This window comes from Arachis ipaensis, chromosome B04, assembly GCF_000816755.2.
Source record: "Arachis ipaensis cultivar K30076 chromosome B04, Araip1.1, whole genome shotgun sequence".
NCBI classification, from domain to species: Eukaryota; Viridiplantae; Streptophyta; class Magnoliopsida; order Fabales; family Fabaceae; genus Arachis; species Arachis ipaensis.
In genome coordinates, this window is record NC_029788.2 from 132,727,775 (window position 1) to 132,745,762 (window position 17,988).

Sequence of the window (17,988 nt, forward strand, 5' to 3'; positions counted from 1 at the left end):
CTCCGCCAACGCAAGATCCCCCCGACACCACCACCACCACCACCAGAGTCCGCCACAAGCTCAAGGACCTCTTCGTCTCCTCTCCATCGCCGCCGCCAGCAGAAAACACCGCCGCCGCCAAGAGCTGCCGAGAATTAGAACAGCAGCAACAGCTCCACCACCATGAGCAGGACGGATTTGTCTCCGGCGGCTCCGCTTTCGGCGTCAGGTTCCGCTCCGGATCTCCACTCCGACGCAGCAGCGGCGCAGCTCTCCGGCCAATAACATCGGCGTTCCGGTACCGGTTACTCCGACGAGCATGGCGACCGATGTTAGTGACAATTCCTGAGTAGTGTCATGACTGTACGGATAAGCTTAATTCCGGAATTTTTATTTTTTTATTTATTTATTTCATTACTTAACTAGTTAACTTAAATTTTTGAGAAAAAAAGAAACAGAAAAAAAAAAGAAAAAAAAAAAAAGAAAAGAATAATATTCTCTGCTTGCTGCTAACGTGCTCCGCGTGCGTTTGTTATATCATTATGGGTGTGCTTAACGACTTAACGTAACTACAACGTTTGGCGCATTTTTATTTTTTAACATTACGGTAGCATCTATACGACGCCGTATTTGTTGGAAGTTGTACGTTTGACTAACGATGCCCAACGGCTTCTTTTGTATTCTTGTAAATTTTTGTTTTGCGTGTAGAAGATCAGAAGAAAATGGCATGCAATGCAATGCGATATTTTGATTTTTGTTTTTTGACTTTGGAGAATCATTAGTTAATTAATTAAGTGATTGATTAATAGATAACTAAATTTAATAAGTGTACGTGTTAGTACTTAGTAATATTGGGACGTGGATGAGTTAAGAGAACTAGGATGCTTTCCAAAAAAAACAAAAGTCTCTCTCTATTTGCAGTTTCCATGTGTCTCTGCCCTGAGATGTTTTCTTGTTTTCTAAGTACTACTAGTGTCTTTATCTTCTAGTTTTGTACTAATGTTCTAGATTAAAGGCATTTTTAGATGTTCTCACACTTAAGCATAAGTAATAATGCTTTATTTAGGTTGTTGGTGTGCATAATGAGAAAGTGAAAATTAATAATAATGATGTCTTATTGTGGCTAAATTCTAGTATAGTGTTTAGTTCTAGTTCAATTATTAAAGGGCAATAATACATGCACATTATAAATATTCTTTTGTATTTGTATAGTCCTAAACACTTGATATGGTAGGCCCGTGTACGAATTTCCATTCAGTGCATAATGTGGATTCTGCATTTGTTGTACATTTGGAAGCCTTTAATATTCTAAACTATGGGGTTCCTAAATAATGATGTTGGGCATAATGTTGGCAAGTGATGATGCTACCTAGCTAGAGAGATTTCAGATCTGAGATTTAATTGTGAGTAAATCCGTTGTGATTAATATCTTAATCACAAGTTTATCGTTATCTTTTGTTTCATAGGGACAGAGTCAAATTTGCAACCTAAGAAAATGACAATGTTTTATGCTTGCCAAAGAGAAAGAGTTAAGTGTACCCGTTTAGGGTTGCATGGTATCTAATTGCATATACATATGGCAAAATATGCTGAGCCACTTTTGTTTGTATTCTTTGATTAAAATTGACCTCAAATTGTGTGAAATAAGGTTAACTATCTCCACAGTCCCTACCATGTGCATTATTGAGGATTTGTTTTATCTAACAGCCTTTNNAAGTTAGAAGTTAGAAGGAATCTTTTTTGCTTCTTGACTAGCTAATTAAGACAAAAGCAAATTCCAATTAAGAAAATTTCGGTCTAGGTACATTTTAGTCCAAAGTAACAAAATATATGAAATTATCATTGAATAATATATCTTTTTAATTACAATGGGATCAGGGTAAGCAAAAGTAGCTGTTAATGAATTAATGGCACAGGGTGTTCTCATAAACAAGCTAGAATTATGTTTAATCAAAGTCATCCAAGTGTAACCGAAATTGTTGCTTTTAATTGATTAATAAATCGCTTTCTGAGTTTTGATTGTATGGTTAGTTACAACTTACAATTACTTTTCACCTAATGCTTTGACAAAATCCAATAGAGTGAGTTGCCTGGGTCTATGTATTTATTGCACATATACACTTGTTTCTTTATTTTTTAACTCATACTTTAGGTAATAAGGAGTATAGTTTTCCTATAAATCTCAATGATAAACAGCATGCAATAAAGTATTTAATTACACTTTCCGCCCAGTATGAAAATTAAAGCATATTTTCATGTATGCCTCATAAGAGGGAAAGACATACACAATTACAATCTAAGTGAGAATATAACTTACAGTATAATTACACTACACATGTTAACTCATTTTATTTGATGGAAACAATCTCCTCAACAATTTCAGGATCCTCCTCATCTGTACTGCTATAGGAGATCCGTGAAAGCTGTGAGATAGATACTTTTAGAGAATATAATACAGGTTTTGGAGGATATGACACTAATTCAAGTGGCCCTTCTAACATCTCTATTACTTTATCTATTGATGGTCTATCTGATGGATTTGTTTGAATACACCATAAACTCACCAAAGTAATTTTCTTTATCATATCATTTTCTTCTTCTGTAGTGGGCAAACCTCGTCCAAGTGTATTTTGCTCGAGATCCTTGTAAATCCAATCTGGAAAATACATCTCACTAGTAAGTGATCCACTGGTGTTGTAGTTCTTTTTGCCTCCCACCAATTCAAGAATCAACATACCATAACTGTACACATCAGATTTATGAGAAACTTTACCAAAGGTTCGACTAAATACTTCTGGTGCAATGTATCCAGGAGTTCCTCTTGTACCTATTATAGATACGATACTCTCCTTCTTCTTGCAAATTTTTGCCAATCCAAAATCAGCGATCTTCGGACAAAAATCTTCATCTAACAGAATATTTTGAGGCTTAATATCGAGATGCAAAATTCTTGTATTACAACCTCGATACAAATATTCTAATCCTCGTGCAATACCAATTGTAATTTGAAACAGGGTGTTCCAATCCGTATTACAAATAGCATTTGACGATTCTTGTTTGTAGATGAACTTATCCAAAGAACCATTTGGCATGAATTCGTAAATGAGTGCCCTTTTATACTTCTCATAACAAAATCCCAAAAGCGAAACAATGTTCACATGAGATGTTCTTCCAATACTAGCTACCTCATTTAGGAATTCCTCCCCACTTCCGCTGGATTCGGTTAATACCTTCACTGCCACTAGACGACCATCACTTAAGCATGCTTTGTATACAATGCCATATCCTCCCTTTCCTAATTTATCATGAAATGAATTTGTCATCTTTTTCACTTCAGAATAATTATATCTCTTTAACATCAAAGATCCATAAGTTTTCATAAATTCTTCAAATTCATTATCAATAAATGGTCCTGTTTTCTTCCACAAAATCCATTGTAAGAAGCTAAGACACCTCTTCCGGTTACAAATAATTATAACCAAGAAAACAAGACCTCCAATACCTGCTGCTGCTGCTATTGCGCCTGCAATGAAAAAATATAATTACAAACAGCGACCTATATCCATAGAAGAAAGCCGTGCAAATAGATCATTAGTGTACCTTTGATCCAAGCAGGTGGATTTCTTCTCTTGTGCGAAGGATTTCTTCCCTCAGGCGAAGGATTGCTTCTCTCGAACGAAGGATTACCTTCAGTATTCAGGTTTACCCGACGTGAGAAATCGGGAACTTTTCCTGATAAGTTGTTGTTGGAGACATCGAGATTGTTGAGTTGATGAAGAGATGTGAAGTTTTCAGGTATTGAACCGCTTAAATTGTTACCACTTAGATACAAGTTTTCCAAATGAGTTAATTTACCAAACGCACCCGAGATAGTTCCTGTCAAATTCTGCCTTGTGAAATTCACGGTTGTAATCATAGTCGCAGTACATGCAACAAAACTCCAATTATGACATGGATTATTTCCTCGCCATGAACTGGCCAACAAATAAGGATATCCAAATGCAGATGCAATTTCAAGCAAAATGGTAACTCTCTCATCACAAGGATCAAAGTTGTCTCGACAAAAGGCATTGGCGGTGTTATTAGTGTCAGAAGCTCCGAAAAAAGTAGGCATAGGGCCCTGAAAAAAGTTGTTGTTCAAAGTAACAGTTTGCAGGTTCCTGCTACTGAGATTTATCAGAGAATCTGGAATCACACCTGTAAACCGATTGTGCGCAAGTCGTAAATCTTGTAAGGCGGTACAACGAGACATGTCAGGGATATATCCACCGAAGGAGTTCCCCTGAAGCCACGCTTCAGACAAATCGATCATATTTGAAACAACATCCATTGTACCTGAAAATCCTTTGCCCTTCTGGTCGTTGAGGTGCAATGTGGTAATCTTGGACCTTCCAAAAGACTCAGGCAAGACACCAGTGAGGCTGTTGTTGGAGAGAAGAAGAGTCTCCAAACTTGTCAAGGAGTCAAATATTTCTGGTAGAGGGCCCATGACATTTGTAGCAGCAAGCTTGAGCTCTTTCAGTTGTGTGGAGTGAGTCAAGTCGGGGAAGGTCCATGGTGCAAGGTTGGTGTTGTTTCGCAACCACAGCCACGTCAAAGAGGGTAGACCCTGGAAGCAACCTTGGGGGATGGAGGTAAGGTTGTTGTTGGAGAGAGAAAGGGTTCTCAAGTAGGGGAAAAAATGAGACAGGTTTGGTAGGGATCCCATTAGATTTGTAGCCTCGAGAAAGAGGTCGGAGAGTTTGAATGAGGAATGAGTCAAATCGAGGGGGAAGGTCCATGGTGCGAGGTTGGTGTTGTTGGCCAAAAAGAGGCCATACAAAGTGGTTAGGTTGTGGAAGCAACCCTCAGGGATGGAGGAGAGGTTGTTGTTAGAGAGATCAAGATCTCGCATAGTTGGGAAGAAATGGGATATGTTTGGTAGGGATCCCATGAGATTTGTAGAAGAGAGGTAGAGGATATTGAGTTGAGGGGAGTGAGCAGTCAAATCCGTAGGAAAGTTCCATGGTTTGAGGTTGGTGTTGTTATTCAAGATCAAGTACTGCAAACTAGTAAGACCATGGAAGCAACCATGAGGGATGGTGGTGAAGTTGTTGTTGTGGAGGTACACTTCCTGGAGGAAGGAGAGGTTGGCGAGAGAGGGAACAGGCCCACTCAGATTATTGTAGGAGAGATCGAGTACTGTGAGTTGGGAGAGTGAGTCGTTGAGGCCTGCAGGAACTGTTCCCGTCAGAGACTTTGAACTGAGATCGATCTTTTCAATCCTTCCACTTGGATTGTTGCAAGTCACGCCAGTCCAGTGACACATATGGGTGGTGTTGGACCAGCCAGGGGGTTTGAGTGCATTCATAAGCTTCAGCATGTATGCACCTTCGTTGCTAGCTTCATCAGAAAGGACAGAAATCCTGAAGAAAGAAGAAAACAAGAGTACAAGAGTATAAAATCCAATAATAATTTTGAATTCTGATTTCAGGTATGCCATTGGAGAGAGCAAGTAACAAACTTGGATGATCTTATACTCTTGTTCATATAAACTTGTTATGATTCTTTCTGCCTTGGCTGAGTACAGTGTGTACGTAAAGATATATCAAACATGAACCGAGTAAAAAAAATTACAGCTTATGAATGTGATACAATATTGAAGCTCAATGCATCACCATCATGATGCCAACTGTTATATGAATCACTCTCAACAATTATCTATACATGATAGAATTTGAACGGGAAGACGAGGAATAATATGCCAATTGGCAGCCAGGGTACTAACAAGCATCTCAATTAAGTCCTCAGCCGGCGCTAAACCCTTTTATCATTTTTATAAACTCTGACCTTAAAAAAAAAATAAAAAATAATTAATTGGGTTATGAAAAACAAGCGTGGAATGAGATATGTAAAGTTTCATAATATATCTTAGAACAATTGCAATATTATATCTTCAACTGCATTCTAATTTCTATGGTGACACTTAGTTCTCTTGAATTAGTTATTGAAGAATGCTAGAAGACTATAAGAATTCATTATTTTTGGTCATCCATTAGTTATTAATATTTAAAAATATGAGATAAAGAATGTTGTTGAATAATTAGACTAAAAGAACTAAACTAAAAGAATTAAATTAATAACTAAATAATGGCCAAAAATAAAAAATTTTGATAACCCCTAGCATTTCTCTTAGTTATTTATGTATTACATTGAGTTTCAGGTGTCTGTCAATTTTGTCTTCCTTTGCTGCCAGATTCATTAACTGCCAGACATACTAAAGGGTTTAACACTGCCCATTATTTTTGTAACATTTGCGTGACCTGCACAGTGAGAATAGGAAAGGATGCAAACCACAAACTAATTATGATTCATATTTACTTTTAATCTAAGTAGCCAAGAAGTGGAGTAAATTTTGGATATATGTTATTATTTGTAGATCAGGAAGGGGACCCTTTGGGAAAAAGAAAGGAAAACAAGAAAACAAGAGATAAACAGACTGCAGAACTTGAAACAAGTTGTAGAATGGTGCTCTGCCAAGGTTATATTTCTTTTCTTTTCTCACCCTTTTCCTATTATTATATATCCTCGCACTTGGATCATTATAGCTAACAAATTTAATATCATCAATTATCTCTCATCTCAATCAAATATCAATGGACAAAATCATCACCAATTATCACAGTCTTTCTGTTTTTTGCTTCATGATTCCAGGGAGCCATCTTTCACCATGGTAATTGAATTGGACTGATCATCCATGTTGCTGGAAAGATATATGTGAAATTTGTAAGAAGTAGAATACAAGAAAGGCTTCGGAGAAAATGGTATTTAGTGTAGTCGTCCTTTTAATATTTTTACTACTTTATTTATTGATAGTTTATTTGATGTATTTGTTTGAATGCACCACAAACTCTCCAAAGTAAGTTTTTTTTATCAGATTATTTTTTTTCATCCGTCATAAGTGAGTACGAGATGATATATTGCATTGCTCAAGATTTTTATAAATCCAATCTAAAAAGTATATTTCGTTGAAATTTGACAATCAACTCTCCTAATTCTTTTTTCGTCCAATTATTTCAAAGAATTAACATGGCATAACTTTATACATTATATTTGTAAGAAATACCATCATACATGCGACTAAATACATTGATGGTTATCAGTGGCTAAGAGAAGGGGGAGTTGAATCTTAGCCCCCTTTTTCGCTTGATAATACTTGCTGACCTTTGAAACCAACTTTGAAAACTTCTTGTCTTTTTATCTCGTTACTAGCCACGAGACTTTTTCTTTTGTCTCGTCCCTGGCCACGAGATTTTTCTTTTTGTCTCATCACTTGACACGAGATATTTTTTGTTTTTGCTCTTGTGCAGTAGAAACAGAAATGGAGTAGAGAAGAGAGAAAATTACACCCAGATATATCCTGGTTCGGCTGCTAAGTGCAGTGCAGCCTACATCCAGTCTCCATCACAAACATGATGGAATTTCACTATAATCTTCCTGATTACAATTATGACTTTTTCTTTTAATTTTGCACTCTCTGTCTTTTTCCGCTCTATGGCTTTTTCATACAAACCTCACTGTTTGCCTTTTTCCATGAGACTCAAGACATGACAAAATTAAACAGAAAAATTACAAAACAGAATACATTGAAGGAGAAGAAAAATCTGTTAGCTCAGGTAGCTCTGAGAACTCTGTGCCTTGCACTCTCAAACTTTCTCCTTACTTCAAACAGTGACTGTTCTCTCTTTTTATAGAAGAGGGAAGCCTCCACTTTTGAAGCCAAAAACCAAGCCAACTTCTTCTTCTCCAAGAAACAAAACCGGTTCGGCCACATAGAGAGAGAAGAGATAACCATGCAAAACCCAACATGCAATTACCTCTAGTCCTTTCTTGGTCATCACCATTCATCAATCCGAACGCTCCATCCTTGGCTTGCTCTCCAAGATGGATTTCTGACCCTTGATACTTCATGATGATGATGGCTTCATCTGCTCCAGTCTCTGCCTCTTCCATCACTTCGCCACTCTAGCTACTTCCTGTGGTGGTTGAGCAGAATCAAAGACAAGTCATGCCTCCAAGAATCTCTTTCTTGTTGGCCGAGATCTTCTTCTACCATTTTTGGTATGAAAAAGCCAAGATCTCATCACCATATCTTACCATTCATGGTTGAAGATCTTAGCCACAGCATACTTTTCTTTTTCTTTTTCGTGCCATCATTTTGATGGTCTTGTAGCGTGCTTCTTTTTCTCTTCGGTGGCTATGCTTAGCTTCCATGGTTTCTCTGTGTTATGACCGAAGGTTAGAAGCAAAAGAGAGAAGAAAGGAAGGTATGAACATTAACTAAAGGATTTAGACAAAATAAATTAAATGTCCACTTCCTTTTTGTTTCTTGGTAGTGTGCCTTTCATTAAAGGCCATCAATCAAATCAATGAAACTTTCTCTCTCATATTTCCCATGCATTTATTAGCTTTACTCAATAAAATTTTGAATTCTACTTTTTGATGAGTAAAGAAGTTCTGTTGGAAGCAATAGAACTTTGCTTTCTATGCTTAGTGGATTCAGATCATGCATTGGATCTTGTAGCATCAATATTAATTTGGGCTTGTAACAATAATAGCTTCAATTTGGCCCAAATAATATCACATCAATATTAATTTGGGCTTGTAACAATAATAGCTTCAATTTGGCCCAAATAATATCACAACAATTCAGCCATACTTCTTTGAACATTTTTGAATCAAATCTGAATTAGAAATAAAATCACACTTGGGCTTGTAGCAATTATATTTTATTTTCGGCCCAATTATAAAACCTGCAACACAAAATTATTAATTAACATATGTTAGATGAAAATCAAATTAATAAATTTGCAATTAATTATTTTAATAATATTTAATCATCACAAATATTAATTTAGAGTTTTCCAAACTCATCATACATCAAGTGCAATAGTTCTCCTTGTTCCCAACACAGACACAATACTCTCTTTTGACATATTTTGGGACAAAAATTTCCGTTCAAAAGAATATTTTGAGATTTAATATCAAAATACAAATATTCTAGTCCACAAGCTATGTCAATTGCAATTTGAATATTTGATACAATGTGTTGCAATCCAAATTACAAGTAAGAGTTCGAGATCCATTTCCATAGATGGGAACTATTAAAAACGAACTTAGAAATGAGTGCCCTTTTATTTCTCTCATACAAAACCCAAAAGTGAGACAATATTCACGTGCAAATGGTTTACTGATACTAACAACTTCATTTTCGAATTATTCTCCACTCCCTCTTCATTCACTTTTCACTTTCACTGCAACAAGAGAACCATCAGCTAACTTCCATTCTTCCACGACACCATATCCTTCCTTGCCTAATTGATCACAAAATGAATTTGTGATTCTCTTCACTTCTGAATAATTATGTGATTCATTGAATATTACGTGAATTAAATAGAAAAACATGCGTCAGATTTAATTACCTTATGGCAAATATAATAAATCTTGCGAATTCCAATGGATCAGGGTGAGTAAAAAGTAGCTGTTAATGAAGTAATGCACAGTGTTTTCCCGTAAACTATCAAGAATTATGTTTAATCTAAGTCATCCAAGTGTAACTGAAATTGCTGCTTTTAATATTGATTGATAAGTCACTTTCTTAGTTAAATCTCCTCCCTCTTTGATAAGTCACTTTCAACCCGGTATCACCGGTTCTTAATTCACAAACCTGTAACTAGAAACTATAAAATTAAAGCATATCAGATTCATAAATTAATTTAATTTTAATTGGATTTATAAGAACCTCTCTTTCTATAAGTACTAATAGGCATTTTGAGGCAATGAGTAATAGCTCAAATGACATAGTCTCCCTATACTCAATTAAGAGGTTGCGGGTTCGAATCTTCTATCTTTGGTAAAAAAAAAAAAAAATAGGCATTTTGAGTATTTCTTGCTTAACTTACACACCACCATCTACTCGTCCATATACATATTCAACTCATTGAAACTTAAATGAAATATAATTTATTCTATATATATATTTATTATCTGTCCATGTGTTGATAAAAATGCATTAAAAAAAAAAACCTCATTCAAACATAGCTTCACAGAGGAATTCAATACCAACCTGTCTTTGAGGTATCAGCTTATACATTGCTTCAATTCAAGCAACGGATTGTTTTGCAATCAAATAGTGTGAGAAGTGACTCATTCCCTGCAATTGTTTTTACTATTTTTAAGAGTTAAATCTCAAAGTGGTCCGAGATTCACGGTTTGCACCAATTTAGTTCCTGACTTACCAATTGCACCATTGGGCAAATTAATGAACGCCGGCAGTGACCTGGCACTAGAAGCCACGCCCGCCCAACCTTCTTTCTTTCTTCACTTCTTCTCTGAAACCCAGCCCAGCCCGCAGACCTCCACACCAGCCTTCTGTCCGTCCGTCCGTCCCTACCGCCGGCGACCACCGTCGCTAACCCTCCCTCCTCCCTTCTTCCTTTTCTTTCTTCCCTATTTCTCCATTTCTTTCCTCCTGTACGCAACACCCCTGTTCGTGGCGCCACCTATGTCTGCACCTTCCAGTTCCGGTGAAAACCACCAGCGGCGGCGAAACTCTGTGCCACTACGACACTACCTCCGCTCCTTACGCTATCTTCTTTTTTCACTCCTCAACGCAGGTTCCATTCCATCCTCTGTGTCTGTTTCTTTTTTTTTCTAATTATTTTTTTTTATTTCAGTGCCTTTTGATTCTGCTTTTACTGATCTTGTTAGACTTAGGATAGTTGATTATTTGTGTTTCTGGACTGAATGTGTATTGGCTGGTTGAAATTTTTGGGTTGATTGATGCTTACATTAAATTGAAATTGCTGTTTATGAATCCTGCATACAACCTGTTCGATAAATTGCCTGAAAGTTAAATCTTATGTCTGATCATCATAGGCTTCAAATTTTGTTTTCATTAGGCATTGTAACTCATATTGTGCAGTTTTCTATAAGTTTTTATGATGATTTAGATTGAATTTTGGTTATGCACTTGGTGAATGTTCTTGCTTAACACCAAATTGAACTAAAATAGTAGAATTCATTCCTTGTTTAGTGTTATATGTTAAGTGCATACAGAGTTAGCAAGTGAATTGATGATATTGCGTATCCCTGTAGTTGTTGAACATAAATGATCATATACACAATCACACGACGATGCCATGCTAGAAATTGGGATTAAAACTAGGTATAGGGACCACATTGGGTCAAACAGTTTCAATTGCCACCTCAGCTTGCCGTTATCTACGCCAGCGTGGCTTCTCAGTGCCAGGTCACTGCTGACGTTCATTAATTTGCCCGGAAATGTGGCTAGGGACAACCTTGGTGCAATTTTTACAAAGTCAGGGACATAAATAGTGCAATTGGTAAGTCAGGGACTAAATTGGTGCAAACTGTAAATCTCAGGAACCACTTTGGAGTTTAACTCCTATTTTTAATAGAAGGAATGCAAGGGCCAAAAAGGAGAAAGAAAAAAGTTATGGAAAGCAATATATGTCTCATAAGGGGAAAATGCATGCAAAACTACAATCACAATGAGTATTACTTACATTACATTTATTTTGCAAATTTTGAATTATTGATGGAAATAGTCTCCTCAACAATCTCAGAATCCTCCTCATCTGTACTGTTATAGGAGATTCGTGAAAACTGTGAGATAGACATTTGAGGAGAATATAAGACAGGTTTTGGAGGATATGGCACTGACTGAAGTGGTCCTTCTAACATTTCTACTACTTTGTTTATTGATGGTCTATCCAATGGATTTGTTTGAATGCACCATAAACTCACCAAAGTAATTTTCTTTATCATATCATTTTCTTCTTCAGTAGTGGACAAACCCCGTCCAAGGATATTTTGCTCTTCGAGATCCTTGTAAATCCAATCTGGAAAGTACATTTCATTGGTAAGTGATCCGCCGGTGTCGTAGTTCTTTCTACCTCCCACCAATTCAAGAATCAACATTCCATAACTATACACATCAGATTTGTGAGAAACTTTACCAAAGGTTCGGCTAAATACTTCTGGTGCAATGTATCCAGGAGTTCCTCTTGTACCTTGTATAGATACAATACTCTCTTTCTTTTTGCATATTTTTGCCAATCCAAAATCAGCAATTTTTGGACAAAAATCTTCATCTAACAGAATATTTTGAGGTTTAATATCAAGATGCAAAATTTTTGTCGCACATCCTCGGTGCAAATATTCTAATCCTCGTGCAATACCAATTGTAATTTGAAATAATGTATTCCAATCCAAAATACAAATAGCATTGGGAGATTCTTGTTTATAGATAAACTTATCCAAAGAACCATTTGGCATGAATTCATAGATGAGTGCCCTTTTATATTTTTCATAGCAAAATCCCAACAGCGAGACAATATTCATATGAGAAGTTCTACCAATACTAGCTACCTCATTCAGGAATTCCTCCCCACTTCCGCTAGATTCGGTCAACACCTTCACTGCTACTGGACAACCATCACTTAAGCATGCTTTGTATACAATGCCATATCCTCCTCTTCCTAATTTATCACGAAATGAGTTTGTCATGCTTTTCACTTCAGAATAACTATATCTCCTTAACATCAAAGATCCATAAATTTTCATAAATTCTTCAAATTCATTATCAATAAATGGTCCTGTTTTCTTCCACAAAATCCATTGTAAGAAGCTAAGACACCTCTTTCGGTTACAAATAACTATAACCAAGGAAACAAGACCTCCAATACCTGCTGCTGCTGCTATTGCGCCTGCATGCTTGAAATGAAAAGTATAATTACAAACAGCGACTTTTATCCATAAAAGAAAGCCCTACAACTATAAAACTGATACTGCATTGTAAGTTCATATATACACACACACTCACAGACTCATATATACTTGCAAACAAGCTAAACATGCATACATAGACTGATGCACAATGCAAATAGATCATTAGTGTACCTTTGATCCAAGCAGGTGGATTTCTCTTGAACAAAGGGTTACCTTCAGTATTCAGGTATACTCCACGTGAGAAATGGGGAATTTTTCCTGATAAGTTGTTGTGGGAGACATCGAGATTCTTGAGCTGATGAAGAGTGGTCAAGTTTTCAGGTATTGAACCTTTTAAATTGTTACCACTCAGATACAAGTTTTCCAAATGAGTTAATTTACCAAACGCACCCGAGATAGTTCCTGTCAAATTCTGCCTTGTCAAATTCACGGTTGTAATCATAGTCGCAGTACATGCAACAAAACTCCAATTATGACATGGATTATTTCCTCGCCATGAACTGGCCAACAAATAAGGATATCCAAATGCAGATGCAATTTCAAGCAAAATGGTAACTCTCTCGTCACAAGGATCAAAGTTGTCTCGACAAAAGGCATCGGTGGTGTTATCTCCAACATTCGTACTCTCGGTAATTACGGAAAAGATAGGCATAGGGCCCTGAAAAAAGTTGTTGTTCAAAGTAACAGTTTGCAGGTTCCTGAGATTTATCAGAGAATGTGGAATGACACCTGTAAATCGATTGTGCGCAAGTCGTAAATCTTGTAAAGCGGTACAACGAGACATGTCAGGGATATATCCATCAAAGGAGTTCCCCTGAAGCCACGCCTCAGACAAATCGATCATATTTGAAAGGACATCCATTGTACCTGAAAATCCTTTGCCCTTCTGGTCGTTGAGGTGCAATGTGGTAATCTTATTGGGTCTTCCAAAAGACTCAGGCAAGACACCGGTGAGGCTGTTGTTGGAGAGCAGAAGAGTCTCCAAACTTGGCAATGAGTCAAATATTTCTGGTAGAGAGCCCATGAGATTTGTAGCAACAAGATTGAGCTCTTGTATTTTTGTGGACTGAATCAAGTCGGGGAAGGTCCATGGTCTGAGGTTGGTGTTGTTGGCCAAAGAGAGGACATTCAAACTGGTTAGGTTGTGGAAGCAACCCTCAGGGATGGAGGAGAGGTTGTTGTTAGAGAGTGAGACTAGGTTCAAATGTGGGAAGAAATGAGACAAGTATGGTAGGGATCCCATGAGATTTGTAGCCTCGAGGTCGAGGTGGTAGAGTTGCAATGAGGAATGAGTCAAATCGAGGGGGAAGGTCCATGGTGAGAGGTTGGTGTTGTTGGCCAACTGGAGACTAGTCAAACTGGTTAGGTTGTGGAAGCAACCCTCAGGAATGGAGGAGAGGTTGTTGTTAGAGAGATAAAGATACTCCATAACTGGGAAGGAATGGGATATGTTTGGTGGTAAGGAGCCTTTGAGATTTGTAGAAGACAGGTCGAGGGTATGGAGATGGGAGGAGTGAGCAGTCAAATCGGTAGGAAAGTTCCATGGTGGGAGGTTGGTGTTGTTATTCAAGCTCAAGTGCCGCAAACTAGTAAGACCATGGAAGCAACCATGAGGGATGGTGGTGAAGTTGTTGTTGTCGAGGTACGCTACTTGGAGGAAAGAGAGGTTGGCGAGAGAGGGAACAGGCCCACTCAGATTATTGTCGGAGAGATCGAGATATGTGAGTTGGGAGAGGGAGTCGTTGAGGCCTGCAGGAACTGTTCCCGTCAGTGACATTGAATTGATAAAGATCTGTTCAATCCTTCCACTTTGATTGTTGCAAGCCACGCCTATCCAGTCGCACACGGGCTTCGTGTTGGACCAGGCAGGGGGTTTGAGTGCATTCATAAGCTTCAACATGTATGCAGCTTCTCGTTCATCAGAAAGGACAGAGGTCATGAAGAAGAGCACAAGAGTATAAAAGCCAATAATAATTTTGGATTCTGATTTAAGGTATGCCATCGGAGCAAGCAAGTAGCAATAAACTTAGATGATGTTATTACAAAACTCGTTATAATTCTATCTATCTGCCTTGCTTTACTGCACACCTCTCTCGTAAAAGACTTATTCAAACATGAACCCAGTAAAATGATTACATCTCATGAATGTAATAGAATGTTGAAGCTCAATAATACATCACCAACACCATGCCAAATATTATATGAATCAAATAATGTTACCTACATACAATAGAATTTGAGTAGGAGAACGAGGGATAATATGCCAATTGCCAGCCAGAGTAACTGGGAATATAGTACTAAAAAAATGACTAATGTTAGGTGAAGGTACACTTTAATTCGTTGCCATTCAAAGCTAACCTAGCTGCTTCTTTTGGACTAAATGTACCCACTAACGTTAGTGGTCTCTAGCATAAAACAACCAATCAACCATGGTCTCTGGATTTGTTATTGTTATTTTATACCACGCATGCAACATGTGAAGATCATCGATTTCTACAGATTTTATAACAAAAATCCTATTTATACACTAAAATCAATCATCAATATATTTATATATAGATATATACGTGGTTTAATTTATTTTTAATGTATATTTGTATTCTAATATATATTTTACACTAATAAGTAATAACTAACTTTGATGACTGATTTTAATATACACATAACATAGTTATTCTCATCATGCATGCACTAACAAAAACATAGAGTGATATATTAGCCTCTAAAATATTAGATATGCTAGATAATTTAGTACTTCATAAAATAAAAAGAACAAATTATTCTTTTAAAGAGTCTTAAATAAATATGTTTAAACAGGATAAATATGGTTTACATAACTCTTCTATTTATAGATCCTCACATTTGGATAATTATAGCTAATAAATTTAATATCATCAATTATTCCTCATCTCAATCAAACATCAAAATCATCACCAATTGTCACAGCATTTCTCTCTTTTGCTTCATTTGATTCTTGGGAGTCATCTTTTACCGTGGTCATTGAATTGACTCATCATCCATGTTGCTGGAAGATATATATGAAATTTGTAATGGTAGACTTGAAGTAGGATATAAGAAAGGCTTAAAAAGAAATGGTATTAAGTGTAGTGGTCCTTTTAACATTTTTATTATTTTATTTATTGATGGTCTATCCGATGAATTTGTTTGAATGCACCATAAACTCACTAAAATAATTTTTTTTATCAGATCATTTTCTTCATGTGACACAAGTGAGTGAATATGAGATGGTATGTTACCTTGTTCAAGATCTTTGTAAATCCATTTTGAGAAGTATATCTTGCTGGAATTTAACCCTCTACTTTCATAGTTCTTTCTTCCTCCAATCATTTCAAGAATTAACATACCATAACTATATACATCAAATTTGTGCGGAACACCACCAGTCCACCATACATGCAACTAAATACTTCCAGTGCAATATATTCAATAGTTTCTCTTGTTTCAATATGGCCTGGACACAATACTCTTTCTTTTAACATATCTTGGCTATTCCAAAATAAAAAATTTTAGGACAAAAATCTTCATGAGAATATTTTAAGGTTTAATATCAAAATGTAAAATTCTTATACCGCATCTTCGATGCAAATATTCTAGTCCACAAGCTATGTCGATTGCAATTTGATATAATGTGTTCTAATCCAAATTGCAAGTAGGAGTTGGAGATCCATTTTCATAAAAATGATTCTATTAGATGATTAAATACAAAATAAAAATATTTATTATATTTAAAAATAAATTTATGAGAAAAAACACTTTTATTATTTTTATTATGTATACTTTTTTTTATTATTTTGTAATATTTTATATATAATTATATTTTAAGATCTTTATAATTATACTTATTTAAATTCGTTATTTAAATCAAAGAATCAATTTTATTTTTTTTAGTACTACTTTAAATTTGTATCACTTAAAACATTGTCTGACAGAATGAATAAAAAAATATTAATAAATATTTTTATTTTATGCTTTTTAAATTATTTTTAATAAAAATAATTTAAATAGCATACAGTAAAAATACATGTTAATAATATTTTATGTTGTAATACAAAAATTGTATTTTTTGTAAGTTTTTTTCTGACATCTACTTATTCTTCTTCTTTTCCTAGTGCATATAATTTTTCAATGACATCTATAATAGTGAGATTAAAAATTTTTAGAATATGTATATTTTGTATGTGTATATATATATACACATACAAAATATACATATTCTAAAAATTTTTAATCTCACTATTATAGATGTCATTGAAAAATTGTATATACTAGGAGAAGAAGAATAAGTATATATCAAAGAAAAATCCACAAAAAAAATTTTTTTTTGTGTTACAACATAAAAAAAATATTATAGATTCAAATTATAAATTTTTTTATCAAATTCTATCAAATTATACCTATCATAAAAAATTCTATCAAATTATAAATTACTAATTCAATAATTATTATAGATTCAAAATTAAATTAAAGATTTTAGATCAAAGTGCTACAATAACTTTTGTACTATTTGATAGAGAAAAAAAATAATTGAATACAACTATCTTAAATCTAATTACACTCCAAGATAGCAATGACACTTAAGTATCATCCCAATCGAAAAATTTAACTTCATACTTATATTTGAAATAAAAAAAAAAGGATTTTAACTATGCTCTAAACAATACACAATTACCAAAGGCATTTGTCCCAACAAAAAATACAGAAATTCAACTCCTATTACAACAATAAAACAGGTAATATAACAAAAAGTTTATTTATTCAAAACATCATTTATATTATTCATTTATATTTTTCATTGATGGTAGGAACTAACTTTACTAATACTAATATCATCAGACCTAGATGAGATAATAATCAAGAGATTAAGGAAAAAGAAAAGTAAACAAATTTAAGACACATCTTCAGATAAAAAATATATATACAAAGATGGAACAAAAAAAAGATAATAGATCAAAAATATATACAAGTCAACAGTTTAGAAAAAAATATATCTCCATAAAAACATATGATAGGAAGAAGAAAGAAACAACTTCGATCCAATAACAACCAAAAATAAAAAAGGATAAACACCATATAAAAAGACTAAGTCTATTAATTAAAAGTGATGTTGGAATTCAGGTAAAATGTGGAAATATTCTCTAATGAAGTTTGAAATCTCTGAGGAAAGTTTATGAGGAAATTGTCACTTTCAATCCGGTA

At 35.2% G+C, this 17,988-nt stretch overlaps 3 protein-coding genes across 4 annotated transcripts in view; 1 reads left to right on the forward strand and 2 right to left on the reverse strand.

Moving 5' to 3' along the window:
• LOC107637468 overlaps positions 1 to 744 on the forward strand; it is a 1,096-nt gene extending 352 nt beyond the window's left edge. Inside the window, exon 2 of the mRNA XM_016340879.2 lies at positions 9 to 744. Within this exon, the coding sequence (XP_016196365.1) occupies positions 9 to 332 (324 nt within the window). The 3' untranslated portion in view covers positions 333 to 744. The remainder of the gene's footprint in view (positions 1 to 8) is intronic.
• LOC107637469 (receptor-like kinase TMK4) lies at positions 2,187 to 5,834 on the reverse strand. Its single transcript, XM_016340881.2, has 2 exons — positions 3,580 to 5,834; positions 2,187 to 3,502 (listed from the first exon to the last, which is right to left on the reverse strand). The coding sequence occupies exons 1-2, from the start codon at positions 5,459 to 5,461 to the stop codon at positions 2,328 to 2,330; spliced, it is 3,057 nt and encodes a 1,018-aa protein (XP_016196367.1). The 5' UTR covers positions 5,462 to 5,834; the 3' UTR covers positions 2,187 to 2,327.
• On the reverse strand, positions 11,492 to 15,209 carry LOC107635699 (receptor-like kinase TMK4). 2 transcript variants are annotated; one of them, XM_016339251.2, is made up of 3 exons: positions 13,639 to 15,209; positions 12,943 to 13,500; positions 11,492 to 12,749 (listed from the first exon to the last, which is right to left on the reverse strand). In XM_016339251.2, exons 1-3 carry the CDS (start codon positions 14,771 to 14,773, stop codon positions 11,554 to 11,556), a joined length of 2,889 nt encoding a protein of 962 aa, XP_016194737.1. In that variant the 5' UTR covers positions 14,774 to 15,209; the 3' UTR covers positions 11,492 to 11,553. The 2 variants fall into 2 exon arrangements, with proteins under 2 accessions (XP_016194737.1, XP_016194736.1); XM_016339250.2 differs by having other exon boundaries at positions 12,943 to 15,209.

Bases quoted from the DNA above. Each gene is read 5' to 3' on its own strand.
- LOC107637469 (XM_016340881.2), bottom strand. From the start codon at position 5,461: ATGGCATACCTGAAATCAGAATTCAAAATTATTATTGGATTTTATACT. The intron at 3,503-3,579 runs GTACACTAATGA...TTTTCATTGCAG, and splicing joins TCCACCTGCTTGGATCAAAG to GCGCAATAGCAGCAGCAGCA.
- LOC107635699 (XM_016339250.2), bottom strand. From the start codon at position 14,773: ATGGCATACCTTAAATCAGAATCCAAAATTATTATTGGCTTTTATACT. The intron at 12,750-12,942 runs GTACACTAATGA...TCAAGCATGCAG, and splicing joins TCCACCTGCTTGGATCAAAG to GCGCAATAGCAGCAGCAGCA.